The sequence below is a fragment of the Phalacrocorax carbo genome, chromosome 2 (genome assembly GCF_963921805.1).
Source record: "Phalacrocorax carbo chromosome 2, bPhaCar2.1, whole genome shotgun sequence".
Lineage (NCBI taxonomy): Eukaryota > Metazoa > Chordata > Aves > Suliformes > Phalacrocoracidae > Phalacrocorax > Phalacrocorax carbo.
The window spans coordinates 168,436,707-168,454,417 of record NC_087514.1 but is presented as its reverse complement, the minus strand read 5'-3'; the positions used below and the strand labels follow the sequence as shown (position 1 = coordinate 168,454,417).

At 42.4% G+C, this 17,711-nt stretch overlaps 1 protein-coding gene across 9 annotated transcripts in view; it reads right to left on the bottom strand.

Annotated features, from left to right (window-relative positions):
* The window catches only part of SMARCD3 (SWI/SNF related, matrix associated, actin dependent regulator of chromatin, subfamily d, member 3), a 106,845-nt gene that overhangs the window by 20,576 nt on the left and 68,558 nt on the right, over window positions 1-17,711 (bottom strand). For all 9 annotated transcript variants that reach the window (XM_064445314.1, XM_064445313.1, XM_064445309.1 and 6 more), the window contains 4 exons: window positions 5,739-5,861; window positions 3,799-3,894; window positions 3,199-3,300; window positions 477-638 (listed from right to left, as the gene is read on the bottom strand). In XM_064445314.1, coding sequence (XP_064301384.1) covers window positions 477-638; window positions 3,199-3,300; window positions 3,799-3,894; window positions 5,739-5,861 — 483 coding nt within the window. The remainder of the gene's footprint in view (window positions 1-476; window positions 639-3,198; window positions 3,301-3,798; window positions 3,895-5,738; window positions 5,862-17,711) is intronic.

The following is a 17,711-nucleotide window of genomic DNA, read 5'->3' as shown; positions in this document are numbered from 1 at the left end:
TGAGAGTGTTTTATAATCTGAAGCAGAATTAAGAAAAAATAGATTTTCTAATTATATCTTCCATGTCTTCTGCCCTTCATAAACAGGGAAAGAGAAGGGAAGAAAACAGGTCTATGTATGATTTGGTAATCAGAATCAGCAGATTATTTTCATGTTTCTTAGTACAAAATGATATATCAGGAAAAAAAGGCCAGTAAATCAATACAGTGAAACAACTAGAGAAACAATTCCTCCTTCCTGGAAAGGCCACAGCTTATGTGGCAGCCCTGAACCACCAGATGTCATTTTTTGACAACACTGGCACATGAGAGGGTGCTTATTATATTAGTTGTAGTGACTGTTGAAAGCCATTCAGTACTAAAGATACTGCAAATCATTAATGGACAATAAAAATCAGTAATTTTCATCCATCCAAAATTTGCAGCTGGATATTATAGTTTGCTTCTAAAGAGCTACAGTGTCCAAAAAGGAGTTACCTGCTGGAAGTACTTGTCGCAGTTAATGTATTCCTTATCATGGGAGTCTTGCAGCTTATTTGTTTTGATGTACTGCCAGAGAGCCTGGATGATGGCTGATCGGGTCTGTGTGTGTATCCCCAACAAACGAGCTAATCGTGGATCCAGTTTAAACTGTGGAGGCTGTAACAGAAAGGAAGGAGATGGATATGGCAACAGAGAGAAAAGCAGACAGGCACACAGATATCAAGTTCCAGCTTTAATTCTCTTTAATTCAGCTCTGTTCCTCAGGAGAAGCATCCCATTCAATGGCAGTGATTGCAAAAATACAAGTTGCTCAGATGTTTACCACTGTCAGTACTCTGGAAGAACTATGTCTAGGGTTTGAAAAGAAAGAGGGACAATCTACATATGTGTTGTGGTTTAACCTGGCGGGCAGCTAAAGACCACACAGCCATTCACTTACTATCCCCCCCACCCAGTGGGACTGCAGAGAGAATCGGGGCGGGGGGCAGAGTAAAATTCATGGGTTGAGATAAAGACAGTTTAATAGCACAGAAAAGGAAGGGGAAATAAGAGTAGAAGTAGTAGTAGTAGTAGTAATAATAGAATACACAAAATAAGTGATGCACAATGCAATTGCTTACCACCCACTGACCAGTGCCCAGCCAGTTCCCGAGCAGTGGTCCACCCTCCAGCCAGCTCCCCCCGGTTTATATGCTGACCATGACACCATATTGTATGGAACATCCCTTTGGCCAGTTTGCTCAGCTGTCCTGCCTGTGCCCCTCCCAGCTTCTCACTGGCAGGGCATGAGAAGCTGAAAAGTCCTTGACTAGCATAAGCACTGCCTAGCAACAACTAAAACATCAGTGTGTTTCCAACACTATTCTCATACTAAATCCAAAACACAGCACTACACACCAGCTACTAGGAAAAAAAAAAATCTCTATCCCAGCTGAAACCACAACAATGTGCTATGCACACAGACTATCTGTATCACATATTTCAGGTAATAACAACTTGCATGCAGACCCAGGAAAGAATTTTCCTTTCCAACACTGATGCATAATTTGACTTTAGGGAGTGGGAGAAGAAAAAGAATGGTCCTTCCTCTGAACTACTGGAGGTTAACCAGAGATAGAGAGAATGAAGTCAGGATGATGCTTCTACTGTTGGTAATAACTGCTTAGCTGCCTCACATCAACAAAGTACCTTGGAATTCTGTTTTTCAGGCATGTTCCCACCATTCTGTTGCATACCAGAAAATTCACCCAACAACAACTAGTCAATAGAATATATTTTTTCTCCTGATCTCTGTGATACGACTCTTCAACTACCCGGTTCTGCATCTCTAGTAGTATACATTCCTTGGATACCATGGAATTTGGTGCCTCTTCAAGTGTGTACCCATACTCAAGTTTAATATTTGCCACATTATTAGGCAAGGATTACTCTGTTGGGTGCTAGGTCACCCAAAGCTAGCTTTATAACAAATCAAGGCTTAAGGATAATTTTAAAGCATAAATTTGTAATACTGGTGAGCATAACAAACGTAATTATATTGTCTAAATGATAAAGATTCTAACTGGCTATATCAGGATTTCAGTTAGCTCATACACTCCCTAAAATTTTCTCTCAACCATATTGGAGTGCCTTTATCCTGGATAGTTGCTATTTGTATAGAGGGGAAATAGAATGGCACGGAATGAGTTCTTGAAGTTACACAGTCAAAATGTATCTGAGACTGAACTGCCATTGAAAAGGGAGATCCCATCTCCTCTCAGCAGGGCATTTCTGTTTCCTCTAAGACAGCAACATTTCTTTCAGGCATGGTTTCAGTCAGAATAGTGAGCCCCACAACTGCAAATCTCCATCGTTTGTGCCAAGAGAATGGAGACTGTGGCAATCCACACCCACAACTGAAATGAAAGTGGCTTTTTGGAGCAGCTTAGCCTTACAACAGCTTAAAATAGTTTGAAACTGTGCCCAGGAACCTCTTTTATATTCTATCCCAAGGAAGAATAACCTAATTTTGGCACTTTTTTTTGTTTGTTGGTTGGTTTTTTGGTTTGTTTTATTTCCTGTGACTGGGATCAGGGAACTGATTTGGAAGCAAGTTTTGTTAGCTTTCAAATGGTTTGGTTCCCTGACTTGTGTGTGTTCAGCCCACACATACTAGTACTACAGCCCACGCTACTAGTACAGTAGAACTAATACTGACAAAAGAGAAGAAGCAGAAATGCCTAACAAGGCCTAAGAGTAATGGCAAGTCTAACCCTTGCAGAGCAATGTTGTCTTATGCCAGATTAGGGTGACAACATAGCCAAAATTTAACAAACCAGGAAAGCTGTAGTCTGCTCTCAGAGAAAGGCCGTCACAGCTACGCAGCTAGTTCAGGTACCGCTACCAAAAGCCACTCCTTTGAATTTCTGTACCAGACCACACACATAATTCATGTGCAACTTATCTGACTAATCTCTAAGAAGGCTGAGGTTGAAATGCATCTTCTTTCTGCAGGTGGGCAATAAAAATACTAATTACCATAGTGCCACAAACACTATTTCGCTAAACTATAAAAGAAACTTTACATTTCAAATAATCTGTCATTCTAACCTCAATGGACTATGTGACATTCTGAGTCCAAGTACACCGGGTTTTGATGTACGTCACAGGATGAATTTGCTCTGTTGCACTATGTCCCAATGGCTGTATTTTTGCATGCCAAAAGCAGCGCACTGACCTGGTAGTCCAACATGAGGAGTAATGTGCACCGCACACTGACATCACCAGGTCTTTTCACCTGGAAGCCATCTGTCTCCTGGGTTGTGGGAGTTCTGTGCCACTGCCAAAGATAAAAACAAGTAAGACGGTCAGTCCTTTTTTCACTGATGTCTGTCAAGGTACATCTTGCACAGTACACCATGCAAGAATAAGACAAGTACCGGCCTTGTGAAGATCTTGCAATTTTAAAAAAAAAAACACAAACAACCCCCCCCCTCCCCCAAATAATTTCTTGCTCTGCCCTTACAATCCAGCTTTAGTGCACAATCTGGCCTGCTGTTAGCATGCTTTACTCGCTAGGAAAAATGCGCACAATTTTTTCATCATTTCATACATTGTGTTCTAAGATGTGCACTACATGACTACTACATCTATGTTTTTACACTATATAGATTCTGCTAGTAAACATTCTTTAAAAGAACGGAACTTTGAAAACTTTGAAAGTATCTTAAATGAGATAATGAATGCAAGGTAACTTAAACAAGGTAGACAGCAGGCACATAGCTGTTTATCTGTGCTAGTATCAGGTTTATATGCAAAGGGTGCATGAACTTCTTACCTCCACAAGATGGTTGTCAGGTCCATAAAGATCTTTGTCCAGTTCAATAACCAAACTCTTAAAAAAAGATGAAAACTTCCGTTTCTGTTTGCTGAGCTGTACAATCAGAAGAAACAGAAATGTTTAAGGCAGAAATGTTTATTACCCTGTGTTCTATGCTTCCTTCTCAGGCTTTCTCTTGAACATTAATTCCCATATAGACCACAGTGTGATCAATCTAATTGAGCTTTCCCGCTGACAAATGCAGGGTAAGGTGCAAAAATCTCAACAGTGGTGGAACAGTGAACACTTAAGGGAAGATTTTCCTAACTCTCTTAATGTTATTGGAAATGACTGGCTTGTAATGTGAACACAGCACCTGTGAGAGCAGGTTGAGCGGAAGCCACAAAAATGATCCGAGAGCTTGAACATGTCTCCTGTGAGGACAGGCTGAGAGAGTTGGGGTTGCTCAGCCTGGAGAAGAAAAGGCTCTGAGGAGACCTTACTGCAGCCTTCTAATACTTAGAGAGGGCTTATAAGAAAGATATGGACAGACTTTTTACCAAGGCCTGTAGTGACAGTTCAAGGGGCAATGGTTTTAAACTGAAAGACAGTAGGTTTAGATTGGACTTAATGAAGACATTTTTTACGATGAGGGTGGTCAGACACCAGAACAGACTGTCCAGAGAAGCTGTGGATGCCCCATCCCTGGAAGTGTTCAAGGTCAGGTTGGACGGGGCTCTGAGCAACCTGGTCTAGTGGAAGATGTCCCTGCCCACAGCAGCAGGGGTTGACTAGATGATCTTTGAACGTTCCTTCCAACGCAAACCACTCTATGACTCTAAGGCCACTGTATACCTTTTATTTTAACAGCTTGGCTTTTTTGATGAATGTTGATTTATTGGTATGATTTATCAGATGACAGTAAATTTTACAGATTAATCATACACTAAGTAAAAGTATTTTCTTTTACATTTTGCCTCTCCCTTTAATTATCAATATTCGCAGTTTACTACACAGCTCATACTGTCTAATTTAAAAACTGGAAGGTCTATAATCACATAATCTGACTTTCCAGATAATACAGTCCACAGGATTTATGTTAATTTCTTCTAATTTAATGCAGAAATCTTTTAGATATTCATCCTTTGGTTTAAAATTTGCCACTATTTGATAAGTTATTTTGTTCCAATAAAGAATCTCTTTCTTTAATAAAATATATGCTCTAATTTGTAAACTGAATTTGTCTTATTTCAATTTACAGATGTTGCAATTTGTCACCCCTTCATCCTCCAGCAAGGTTATGATTCTGATTCATGTGCAGTTATCTCCAGACAGATAGACGTGCCTTGAAAGCATTGCCCTCTCCATACATGCATGTTCTCCATCTGTTTATCCTATCAAATACTTAGCTTGTGAAGCCTATTTAGGTAGGTGACACCTTTATTAGGAAAGTCCAGCCTTCCCTGAGGAAAGCTAAATCCATCACTGAGGTTTCTGAGGACTTCAAAATGATAAAACTTTTCTTCCATCCTTGCTCTGACCATCCATCTATCCTCTTGTCCTGCCTGCCTAGGAATATGAACTACTTGCTTCTCCTTGTTATCTTACTCTTCACAAGACTCAATGGCTGCTGTAGGCGTGACTTATCACACCTCTCATGACCTGAACCCTACCATATCTTTTAAGGGAATCTTCTCAGCCCTGCTCTCTCCACCTCCTCCTACCTGTCCTGTCCTTAAGTCTGCTCCATTCCCTGCTGCCCTCCCTGCCCCTCCCCAACATTCCCATTATGGCCTTATCCCTCACTCCGGCTGGACGTGGCGCCCTCCCAGCAGCAACAAGCCAACGCTGCCATTCAGAGATGTCCTGTCTAAGTTGATGCCCCCAGTACAGTCCACCACCCCACAGGACAATCTCTAGATCCTTGCCAGCCCCAGTGAAGCACAGGTAAGTCATACGTCATCCAGGAGCTTCCCCTCCACTCGCAGCTCCCATGAAGCAATGCTGCCATCAGAGTCATCAGCATCAGATTTTGCAGGATTAAATGTGTTGGAGATGTAAAGTCTCAGTTTCCGCTTTTGCTGTTATACAAATAGAGAAAAGAAAAGTACACATCTAGTTTAAGTCCAAGACCCGAGGAAGCCACAGGAAAGGTGACAGTTACACGTTTAGTAGAAAACCGGCATGTTTAGTACAGTTGCACCAAGTTATACTAGACCTTAAGATTTGGTTATGTATAAGAAAATACACTGAAGAGCTCAATTTGAAACTTCCTTTCAAAAACTATTGGCTATACAAACATGCTAAGATCCATTGTAAGCAGAGAAAGACAGGAGGTTGCAGGTCCAAGCCCACGAGGCTACACATCCTGTACTTTTGGATTAGATATTTGAGAAATCATTTTAAGGGTGCCAGAGCAGGGGCACAGGCTGCCCAGAGAGGCTGTGGGGTCCCTTCCCTGGAGACATTCACACCCCGCCTGGACGCGGTCCTGTGCCCCTGCTCTGGGGGTGCCTGCTCAAGCAGGGGTGGGACGGGGTGAGCTCCAGAGGGCCCTTCCAACCCCTGCCAGTCTGGGATGCTGTGATTCTGTAAGAAAAGCACAATATGATGCCCTTCCTGTCTAGATCCTAGCTAGATTGCTAAGACTCAGCTGCAAACCTCTTGCTACATGAATGTCTTTCACAGTTGCATCAGTTCACATTTGTAAGTGACAGTCACAAATACAGCTGATGCTGCAAATTACGTGTTGGGCACATCTCTGCCCATCTTCATTCTACCACCTGGTAATAGCCTTCCTACAGACACACACCCAAATACACACGCGCGCGCATGCGCTACCTAACCTTCCTCTTTAACTGCCTTTCACCCTCATCAGACATGCTGCAGCTCCAACTTGCTGCAAGACCTGAGTGGAGGAAGTCACTGTGCTTCATCCCTAACTCTGGTGCTCAAGTCTGTGAGAGATACAGTCATGTCGAGCTGTTGTCACCTTTAGAGGCTATCTAAGGTTTCCCAATCACTGTACTGGCTTATGGCTATGTTATTTCTCAATGCCTTCCTCTCCCATGCAATACATGGAACACCTGGCCATTAACTCTGATGCATAGATTCCAGAAAAAATATTGCCAAAAATGTCTTTGTGACTCTAAACTCAAATATCTCTTTATAATATAATGACAAAAAGGCTACAGTTGTCAACTTAATGCAGTCAAAACAACCTTCATACAACCTAAGAAAGAAGTAGTCTTGTAAAGTTCTCATACCCCCCCATATAGGAGAGAGGAAGTTACATACATACATTTTTAGCAAACTAAAAATGTAATATGGCATAGAGGAATGTGGGAGGCAGAGATGTATGGCTGAAGAGGAACAAGACAATGACTACATTTTGCCAAATCTAGAGAAGACAGTGACAGAAAGGTTTGATGGAAATGGAGTATCAATAGGATGCACTGAGAAGAACAGGATTTTCAACAGTGTCGAACGTCCATAAAATGACAGGTTGACACAGATAAGAACAGGCAGATAGGCAGAAAAATATTCCTGTAAATACATTATTTTCTCCATCCTTTCCTACAGGACTTCTGTTTCTAAAGTGCTCTTTCATTATATAAAATGGGTTTTTTTAATGCCCCAGAATCTCTATTTGGTGTGGAGGACTTGCAAAGGACTTCACATTTCTAAATTCACAGCTCTTCAAATTAACTTGCACACTTTATGCACTGTTCCTAAATTTTATCCCCACCTGGATTATTTGCAAACCTGTATCTATATACATAAGCAGCTTTTTTCTTAATAGTTCTTCCTGGATTCTCTACTGATATTTCAGGTTTATATCACCGATTCTATTTCATCTTCTTTTGATTTCCGAAGACATTATCTCCATTCTCCCCTTTACCCTAGAAACTCCTTCTGTCCTCATACCTCCCCATATCCAGATAGGAACTGTGCCTGTTTCTCCGAAGTCTGAGATTTCATCACTGAGATCATCCTCTGCAATAGCATGTTTAGCATATTTTAGCTATATTAGCAATAGCATATTTTAGATGTCTTCCTTTCTCCTAGCTTTCAGGATCTAGCTTCCTTGTACAGTCCACCTAAAACCAAGTTTATAACAACATCTAACTCCACTGTGAAATACAAAATACCTCTCCTTGATACTTTCCACTGTTCCCCTTTGCTACCCACTTATAATTTTTCTTTCGAGTCATGCACAAGCCAGATGCAGCTTACATTGCAGAAATCATCTCCTGCTGGGTTTCCTATACTTTCCCTGCTCTGCCAAAGTCAGAGCTAGCATATCATTTGTTTGTTTCTCCCACATCTCTCTCTTCAATTTAGCGTCTTCTTCTACACAACAAATTCTCTTTCTCAAATTTAGTCATTTCCTCACTGTAGCCCCTATAAATCAGCCCACTTCTTCCACACTGTCATCAGAAAGGAACTTAGAATAATTATGAATAAAAATCCTAAGTAATGGCTATCTCTAAAGTTATTTTTTGTCCTACTTTCTACGTATCTTGATTTTAGATCGAAAACCACTTAGCCTTTGACTCCAAAACGTTACAAACACTACTGACAACCTGTCAGTACTGTGGAATGCTGAGCCTTTAGTCTCTACTAAGCAAATACACTCTATCCAACAAGCAAAATGTGTCACCCGCACCCTGGGGGTTGTTTTCAGATTTTGGCCCAAAAGGTACTGCAAATTTGCAACACTAGTACGGCAGTAGTCATCTCCTAAATGCAATCACAGAAAGAGCCGTCCCCATGTGCCGTAAGTCAAGCAGGCGGGGGAGAAGACTGGCTTGGTGGAATAGGGAGCTTTGGCTGGAACTCAAGAAAAAAAGGAGAGGTTACTGCCTTTGGAAGAGGGGGCAGGCAACTCAGGAGGATACAAGGATGTTGTGAGGTGATGCAGGGAAAAGATTAGGAAGGCGAAGGCCCAGCTGGAACTTGAACTGGCCGCCACCGTTAAAGATAACAAAAAATGTTTTTATAAATACATCAGTGACAAAAGGAGGGCCAGGGAGAACCTCCCTCCTTTGTTGGATGCGGAAGGTAACCTTGCCAGGAAAGATGAGGAGAGGGCTGAGGTACTTAATGCTTTCTTTGCCTCAGTCTTTAATAGTCAGACTGGTCATCCTCAGGGGTGTCAGGCCCCTGTGCTGGGAGATGGAGATGGTATGCAGAATGAAGTCCCTGCTGTTGAAGAAGTAGCAGTCACCGACCTGCTCCTTCACCTGGATGTTCACAAGTCCATGGTGCTGGATGGGATCCACCCAAGGATACTGAGGGAGCTGGCAGAGGAGCTCGCCAAGCCACTCTCCATCATTTATCAGCAGTCCTGGTCAACCGGGGAGGTCCCAGATGACTGGAAACTAGCAAATGTGATGCCCCTCTACAAGAAGGGTCAGAAGGAGGATCCGGGGAACTACAGGCCTGTCAGCCTGACCTTGGTGCCAGGAAAGGTCATGGAGCAGATCACCTTGAATGCCACTATGTGGCACGTGTGGGACACCCAGGGGATCGGGCTCAGCCAGCACGGGTTTCTGAAAGGGAGGTCCTGCCTCACTAACCTGGTCTCCTTCTATGATAAGGTGACCCGCTTAGTGGATGAGGGGAAGGCTGTGGACGTTGTCTGCTTGGACTTTAGTAAGGCCTTTGACACTGTCTCCCACAGCATTCTCCTGGAGAAGCTGGCTGCTCACGGCTTGGACAAGTGCACTCTGTGCTGGGTTAAACACTGGCTGGACGGCCGAGCCCAGAGAGTGGTGGTGAATGGAGTCACCTCCAGTTGGCAGCTGGTCACGAGTGGTGTTCCCCAGGGCTCAGTGTTGGGGCTGGTCCTGTTCAATATCTTCACTGATGATTTGGATGAGGAGATCGAGGGCACCCTCAGTAAGTTTGCAGATGACACCAAGCTGGGTGGAAGTGTTGATCTGCTGGAGGGCAGGAAGGCCCTACTGAGGGACCTGCACAGGCTGGATGGTTGGGCCGGAGCCAACGGTATGAGATTCAACAAGGCCAAGGGACAGGTCCTGCCCTTGGGTCACACCAACTCCAGGCAACGCTACAGCCTTGGGGAGGAGTGGCTGGAGAGCTGCCTGGATGAAAAGTGCCTGGGGGTGCTGGCTGACAGCCGCCTGAACAGGAGCCGGCAGTGTGCTCAGGCAGCCAAGAAGGCCAATGGCATCCTGGCTTGTATCAGGAATAGTGTGGCCAGCAGGAGCAGGGAGGTGATTGTGCCCCTGTGCTCGGTACTGGTGAGGCCACACCTTGAGTACTGTGTTCAGTTTTGGGCCCCTCACTACAAGAAGGACATCGAGGTGCTGGAGTGTGTCCAGAGAAGGGCAACGAAGTTGGTGAAGGGTCTAGAGAACAAGTCTTATGAGGAGCGGCTGAGGGAGCTGGGGTTGTTTAGTCTGAAGAGGAGGCTGAGGGGAGACCTTATCACTGTCTACAACTACCTGACAGGAGGTTGTAGCGAGGCGGGGGTCGGTCTCTTCTCCGTAGTAACAAGCGCTAGGACGAGAGGAAATGGCCTCAAGCTGCGCCAGGGGAAGTTTAGGTTGGATATTAGGAAAAACTTCTTCACCAAAAGGGTTGTCAAACATTAGCACAGGCTGCCCAGGGAAGTGCTTGAGTCTCCATCCCTGGAGGTATTTAAAAGAAGGGTAGACGTGGTGCTTGAGGATATGGTTTAGTGGTGGACTTGGCAGTGATAGGTTAGCGGTTGGACTCGATGATCTTAAGGGTCTTTTCCAACCTTAATGATTCTATGATTCTATGATTCTAAAATACAGAGCATAAAGTCTCCTTGCCTGAAGACACACACCCAAAATCACTGCACTCAGTTCATTTATCAGTACTCCTAGGTCCACAATAATGTCAAGTTCATATCCAGAAGGCTCTGAGTGTGACATATTCTTCCATCTCCAGTTGAGCAACTCCATCTCATCCAGGCAGGAAACGATACCACATCACCAAGTTATGTGCAACTTGGTAACTGTGCAGCTGAAATACAGCAGTGGAATAACCCTGTGAAAGAAGCCATTACCATTCAACAAAGTCTGCAGATTTCTTAGCAATGCACATTACAGCACAGATCCAAAATCTATTCTCCTCTTGGTATGGTGGCTTCTCAGAGAACAGAAAAGCAACCAAGCAAAACCTGTGGTCTTTTTTTTTTACTGGTAGGATTCTTAGTAGCTTGGAGCAAAAACTAAGGAGAAAACTTACAGCTCTAGGGCAAGAAGAAAGCATCACATTTCATTTCTTCAGACACACTAAAACTTTACCACCCACAACGACAATACTCAACAGGGGGGGAACTTCATGGGGACTTGATCAACACTGTCAATCAAATGATCTTTTGTCCAAAAATCAATAAATGCTTAATCTGCTTATTCTGTAAGACACACATCTTTAACATGCATCTTTGACTTGTCTTCAGCAAAATGAACTTGAAATAGCAGCCATATTAAAAAGAAAAGCCTTCCCCAAAAAGCATTGTATTTCACTTACAATTTCTCCTTGAGAAAAAGAAAAGGAAAAAAGAAGCATATGTGACAGAAGATTGGTGGCGTCAGCGATGAACTACTGCAAAGGTCTGAGCTACGACAGCAGCACAAATGGTGGGGAGCTCATGTGGAATGAAACAGATCTAAACAGGAGGCTGACAGGAACGCTGGAGCAGCAGAACTACAGTTTTTTCTCTCTTTAAGTTCTTCAATGTCATCTTCACACAAATCAATACAGCTTTTAGTCAAAGCAAATGGGTGAAATGCTAGAAATCCATCAAATCCTTCAGAAAACTACCTGTTTTATAGTGTCACTTTTTTTTCAGTTTTCATTAGTATTAAATCCTTAAAAAGTCAAATCAGAAACTAAGCATCTGAAGATACCATGATCAGTGTGACATTCCCAAGACAAATCTCCATTAAGTGCTAAAGTTAAATTTTCCTTCAGTGAACTCTCAGGTAGGACACAATACCTCCAGGGCACTTCCAGGGAAGTTGTCCTTGGGATTTCAAATGAATTAACTAAGTTATCAGCAGAAAGTCTATTGCTGACTGAATCAAGGAAATCTGGCTGCCGATCCTACGAATAGTTTTGCGTTAAGAGGTCTCTATGCACATCTTAAGGACGGATTTCTCAACGCAGCATAAAAACCTCATGCATAAAGCACAGTAAAGATTAAAATCTGTGTTTCTGTCTTTGCATATAGAGTAACTGTTTTGTGGTCGCATAAAAGCTTTTTAGGAAGCAAAAAAAACAGTGGAAGATAAAGTAACATGGAGATTAGAAATCAGGAGACAAAAAGAACAATGACCGCTAATAACAAGTATTCAAGTCTGACCATTATAAAAGAATCAAATGAAGCAGAAAGGGTCCACATCAGAACTGGAAGATAGGGGTATTGCTCACCCAGAGTAGCAGCAAACAGCTATGTCAAAATTTGTGGAAGAAACAAAATTAGTTAGGTAAGTCATGACAACAGAAGATGGACAAGAACTTAAAAATGTCCAACCCAAAGCAGGAAAATTAGTGATTTGGTAGAATATGCAAGTATCATGAATACTAAAAGGAACTACCCAATATTTACTGAGTTCAAAATTGCACCAACACATGAAAAAACACCTGTAGACAGTTCTATAAAAACTTCATCCAAATAAAACCCTCCAAAAAGTAGAACAAATGTTATAGAGGAATAAAAGGGAGAATAGTATGCACAACAGTCTATAAAATCAGTTATAGCAGGTTATTTGGCAGTTGTATGCTATCTCAGGAAGAGAATCCAGGAGGTGTATGCCGATGGGTGATAAGAATAGCTAGGTACACTGAAAAATTCTTCCTCTAGAGTGACTGGGAGGACTGAATTTTTTACCTAAGAGAACAATAAGGAACCTGAGAGACATATTTAAAATATGGGCCGATCTAAAGAAAGAGATTAGGTGTTTGCATTTTCCTTTATCTCACAATGCAAAAAGCAGAACACATAAAATTATGCCACAAGACCAAAAATACAAACCTGATCAATGGAAGTATATAATGTATGCTATACAAAGCATAATGAATCATAATTAACCCATAGACCTCCTTGTAACGGAGCACAGATTTAAAACTTGTGCAGTTTTTAAGCCAGAAGACACTTTATTGTCCAGTTCAATTTCCTGTGCAACACGGGTGCTAGTCATTCATCAGACAGGGTAGCTCTTTTTAAAAGACATGCAGTGTTGACGTAAAGACTTGACATAATGAAAAATCTATTACAACTATGATATCCTGCTCTAGTGGTCATAAATATGCACATTAATCAGTCTTGACTGGTTTATTTTTGAACTACCAGCTGTTGGACCAAAGCCAAAAGCTCTTTAAAATAAATCAAAACAGAACAAAAAACAGGGAAGGGGCTGCAGTGGCTATATTATGTACAGATCCCAAGAAAATCCAGTCATCTCAATATATGAGAATTTTAAAAGATGTCAGACCTTTCTGTGTGTTAATATAAACTGAACTCTACTGGAATTTAGGTGAAACTCTTACCTACAGTTGGAAGGGTTTCTGGCACCTTCCTATCAAGTATTTAGCACTGGAGCACATTAACCAAAGAGGCTGTGGAGTCTCCCACCTTGGAGATGTTCAAAAGCCACCCGGACATGGTCCTGAGCTACCAGCTATAGGTGGCGCAGCTTGAGAAGTGGGGTTGGACAAGATGACCTCCAGAGGTCCCTTCCAACCTCAACCAATCTTTGCTCCTCTTCCTGGTCACTATTAGCAAGGACACTGATCCACACCAACCTCATAATTCCTGTTGTCACTGCATGTGGGAGAGGAAGGGTGATTATGCAAGATTTAACCACATTCTCATCAAGTACTTAAGCTAGTTTGTGATGGATTAAGAATGCACAGATACATTGCCTGTTTCTGTCGAGGCTGGGGAACTTTTTGCCCAGTGGCTTGATTCAGTCCTGACTAGTTAAAAGCAGCGTAGTACGGTAAGGCTGCAGGAGCAGTCTCTGACAGTAACTAACTAGCCAGGCAACGAGCCAACCAGTAATGCAGTAACACATGTGGTGTGGTCCCATTGGCAACTCAGTCCTCTCAATAATAACGTGCAAGAACACCCAGATCAGTCTAGAGAAGACAACCCAGGAAATCCTAGGAGCAAGTTCAAGGGGTGTCCAAAACAAGGTGGACTCACCTAAAGCCCACCGACTCTGAGGTGACCCTCAAAGATCGGGTGACTGCAGATCAATACACCTGTTAAGGCTAAGGGTGGTAAGACACAAATCATGGCCCATCTCTCCCAGTGTATAACCTCATACTAACCAGAGGATATATCTGTTGCTGGACTGATCTCCTCACACTAGGGAAACTGTAAGCTATTTGGCTTTTTTTAATTTTGTAAATTTTATGGTTGATTATAAAAGATGAGAAAATTCCTAATAAAAACACCCTCAATAAATTGTTTTCTTTAAATTGAAATTGCCATAAATTCTGTTTTGCCTTCAACATATTTATACTTTAAATGGCTTGTGCTGACATTTCCCCTGAAGAGTTTTAAAATGTCTTATCATAACCACTAGAGAGCTTGATGAAGTTCACCAGTGGGCCTAGGATCACTGAGCTGGCAGCAACAGTAAGTCCAGGTCACAGGTCTGTATCATGTAATGCTTTTCAGAACCTAGGAAGATACAATTTCAAAAATGAAACCTTTGTTTCCCTTCCTACATTTGGAGGAATTTTGCTTCTCTGACAATTACAACCTCTTTCTTATGTTAGGCCTAAAATTTACTCAGTCATCCTTCCCCATTTGTTCTTGTGCCAGCCTTGTCATTCAGCCTAAATGTCGATACTTCTCCTCTACCAAAAAGGCAGCCAATCTCAGTCCCTCCCAATTTTTTTTTGTGTTCACATATAAAAGCCAAGTGGCATTCACAAGGTGAATCTTCCTTTCCTGAGGCTGTTACAGAGGCTCTTTTTTCGCATGATCATTCTAGTTTGAACTGTTCGTTTTGAGCATTGACAACACTGTGTTCCAGCTTTAACAATTAGATGACATATCACTAGGGTCTTCTGCAGCAACACTAGAACTTTTCTTTTGCTGCAGGAAATTCTAGTTACTGACTTATCCCACGTTTTTTCCTCTCAGTTGCATCACATTAAGTATAAGGTTATTATCAAGATAATAAACCTCACCTTTAATGATGTTTCAAATCAGTTGGCAATTATTTTATAGCAGAAATTCCTCCAATTAAACCCAGCCAGCACCAAGACCAACATGACAATCACAGAAAAGGAATTACACTGCCCAAGTGCCACAGACCTCAAAGTGCAGAGGGGAATCTACCACAGCTAAAAAGTGATAGAGCTGCCACTGCTCTCAGTTACATTAAATTTTCTTTAGTAATCCCCACCTCTTTCTTCACAACATCCCATGAAGAATGAATAAAATGATTTGCTCAAGTTGGGGTAAATGATACCTACTGCATTTGTTGATTCAAATGAGCACAGCTTGATTCCAGGAGCTCAGTGACAGTAGGGTTCAGAATATGACACAAAAATCTTCACAAATTATTTGTTCTTTGGATTCTCAAGGTTTAGAACTCAGTACACAGAAAAGATGAGAGCCCCTTAGAACACTAGAACTGCAGAGCTCATGTATGAGGTTCTGCGGACACAAGGAATACTGAGCAAAAAAACCCCAGTCTTGCCTGAGAGGCCAGAGGACCAGGCAGAAACCTTAGTGTTTCAGAAAAAATGCAAATTCCTTTCTGCCAACAATCCAATAGCTAATTCACCAACCATCCCAAGACCTGAAAAGGAGCGTGCTGGTTTTGGCTGGGGTACAGTTAATTTTCTTCATAGTAGCTAGTATGGGGCTATGTTTTGGATTTGTGCTGGAAACAGTGTTGATAACACAGGGGTGTTTTAGTTACTGCTGAGCAGGGCTTGCACAGAGCCAAGGCCTCTTCTGCTCCTCACCCCACCCACCAGTGAGTAGGCTGGGGGTGCAGAAGAAGCTGGGAGAGGACACAGCTGGGACAGCTGACCCCAACTGGCCAAAGGAATATTCCATACTGTATGATGTATGATTGATATATGGTGCTTAGTTGCCAGCTGGGGTTAAACCATGACAGTGGTGAAAAAATCTCCACTAACAGAACCAGGGAGAGAGACATTGTGACTGTACTCAGATGCTAGTACTCTTTTTTAACCTAAAAATGGAGAACCTGGGAGTAGATTGTTTAGTCTGAGGAAATGCAACTACACACAGACCTGGTAAACAAAATGTCCCACACCATTTCACTGTAAAAGAGTGGCAGTCCCTGGAAAACAGTCTCTGGTTTGGGTGAGACCAAACTGCTGTCTGTGGTGCCAGGGCTTGGAGCAGGAGCCTTGCTTGTGGGATGAGTCACTAGATGCCCTGATTCAAGCCTTGGGATGAAAATCGTCTCAGTCTTAAAGTTATATTTACGTCCACAACTGACCAGTTATCTCAGGCTTAGACAACAGAGACAAATAGGCACTTTTTAGGGCATGATTTATCTACGTTCTTATAAATATCTACTTCTGTATAAGAAGAACTGTGCCCTGAATTCCATTGCCTACACTGACTGTCTCGACTACAAATGGAGCCCGGAGTGACTAGCTTACATATAAATAATACAATGTAGATGTCTATACTTAGCCCAATAAATCCCACTCCCAAAGTCCACCATGGCCCTAGCTGTCCAGATTTTCAGTAATGCATTCTTCTTTAATGACAGTACTTTCCTGGAGTTGAGCCATATGTTTTCGGTTTCCTTCAGGCCATGGAGCTTGCTATATCTGTACCTCTAGCCATACTGCAGTCAGTCCTGTCTGCCTGACTCCCTCCTAAAAAGTTCCTTCTGGAATTCTGAACACATGAGTGGGTGGGTCTTCTATAAAGTCAGTGCAAGGACTCTTGCGACAAGTGGCATGCAGCAAATTCTGCTCTGCGGATGAGGAATTCTGACACTCTCATGACAGATGTAGTCCAAGAATGTAGGACTGACAAGAAGAGGAGAGAACACAATAGTACCCAATAGACAGAAAGAAGACCAGGCAGGATCTCGACTGGAAAAGCTGGCAGCTGAGAAGGGTTGCTGACAGTGGTAAAGTGAGCTGGCAGGTGCTAAAAGCCATTTCTTCCTCTTCAACCAACCTCACAACCCCAAGGTCTCCTTGCTTTCTGAGCAACCCCACAGCTGTCATCTGTATCAGCAGTGCAGCTGTTCACAGAAGATCCAAGTAGGATCAACAGGTCCAGCATATTTTTTGCACTGTCCTCAAAAGTGTTTGAAACACTTCCCCCTAAAATTACTCCAGAATAGTTTTCAGAGAGAGAAAAACAGCCTGAGCAACTAGACCATAAACCTGTGGTGCCCAAAGACTGTTTCTAGCTACAACTCCATCACTGTGACCAATATGATAACTGCAATTACAACTGATAATTCTGAGCAGTCCTGCATATCCCCTACATATTATCACATACCTGAGACAAATTTAAACAATTACAATCCCAATTTGGGAACCATTGTTTTAAGGCAAATACTTCAAAATTACAAGAGCTTTGATAAGAGTTGGAAATGCAGAGATAACTTCTATTATTGTTACCAATACTCCAACTGTAATAAAATGAAAATAGTTAACAGCAGAACAACCCAAATTTGTCTAGGCTTAGCTCTGTTTTGACAGGTCTTGAATTTCACAGCTGCTACATGCTAAGTCTAGACATGAATTTGAAAAACATCTGTTTGATCATTCTTTAGATGTTAACTAGCTGAGTAACTGATATTTAAAATGTGTTTGCTGAGCCCTAGATGGAAACAGAATTTTCTGTCTCTAGTTTCTGCAGACTGTTGTGTTTCCTACACTCTTCCCCATTACAGCCACTG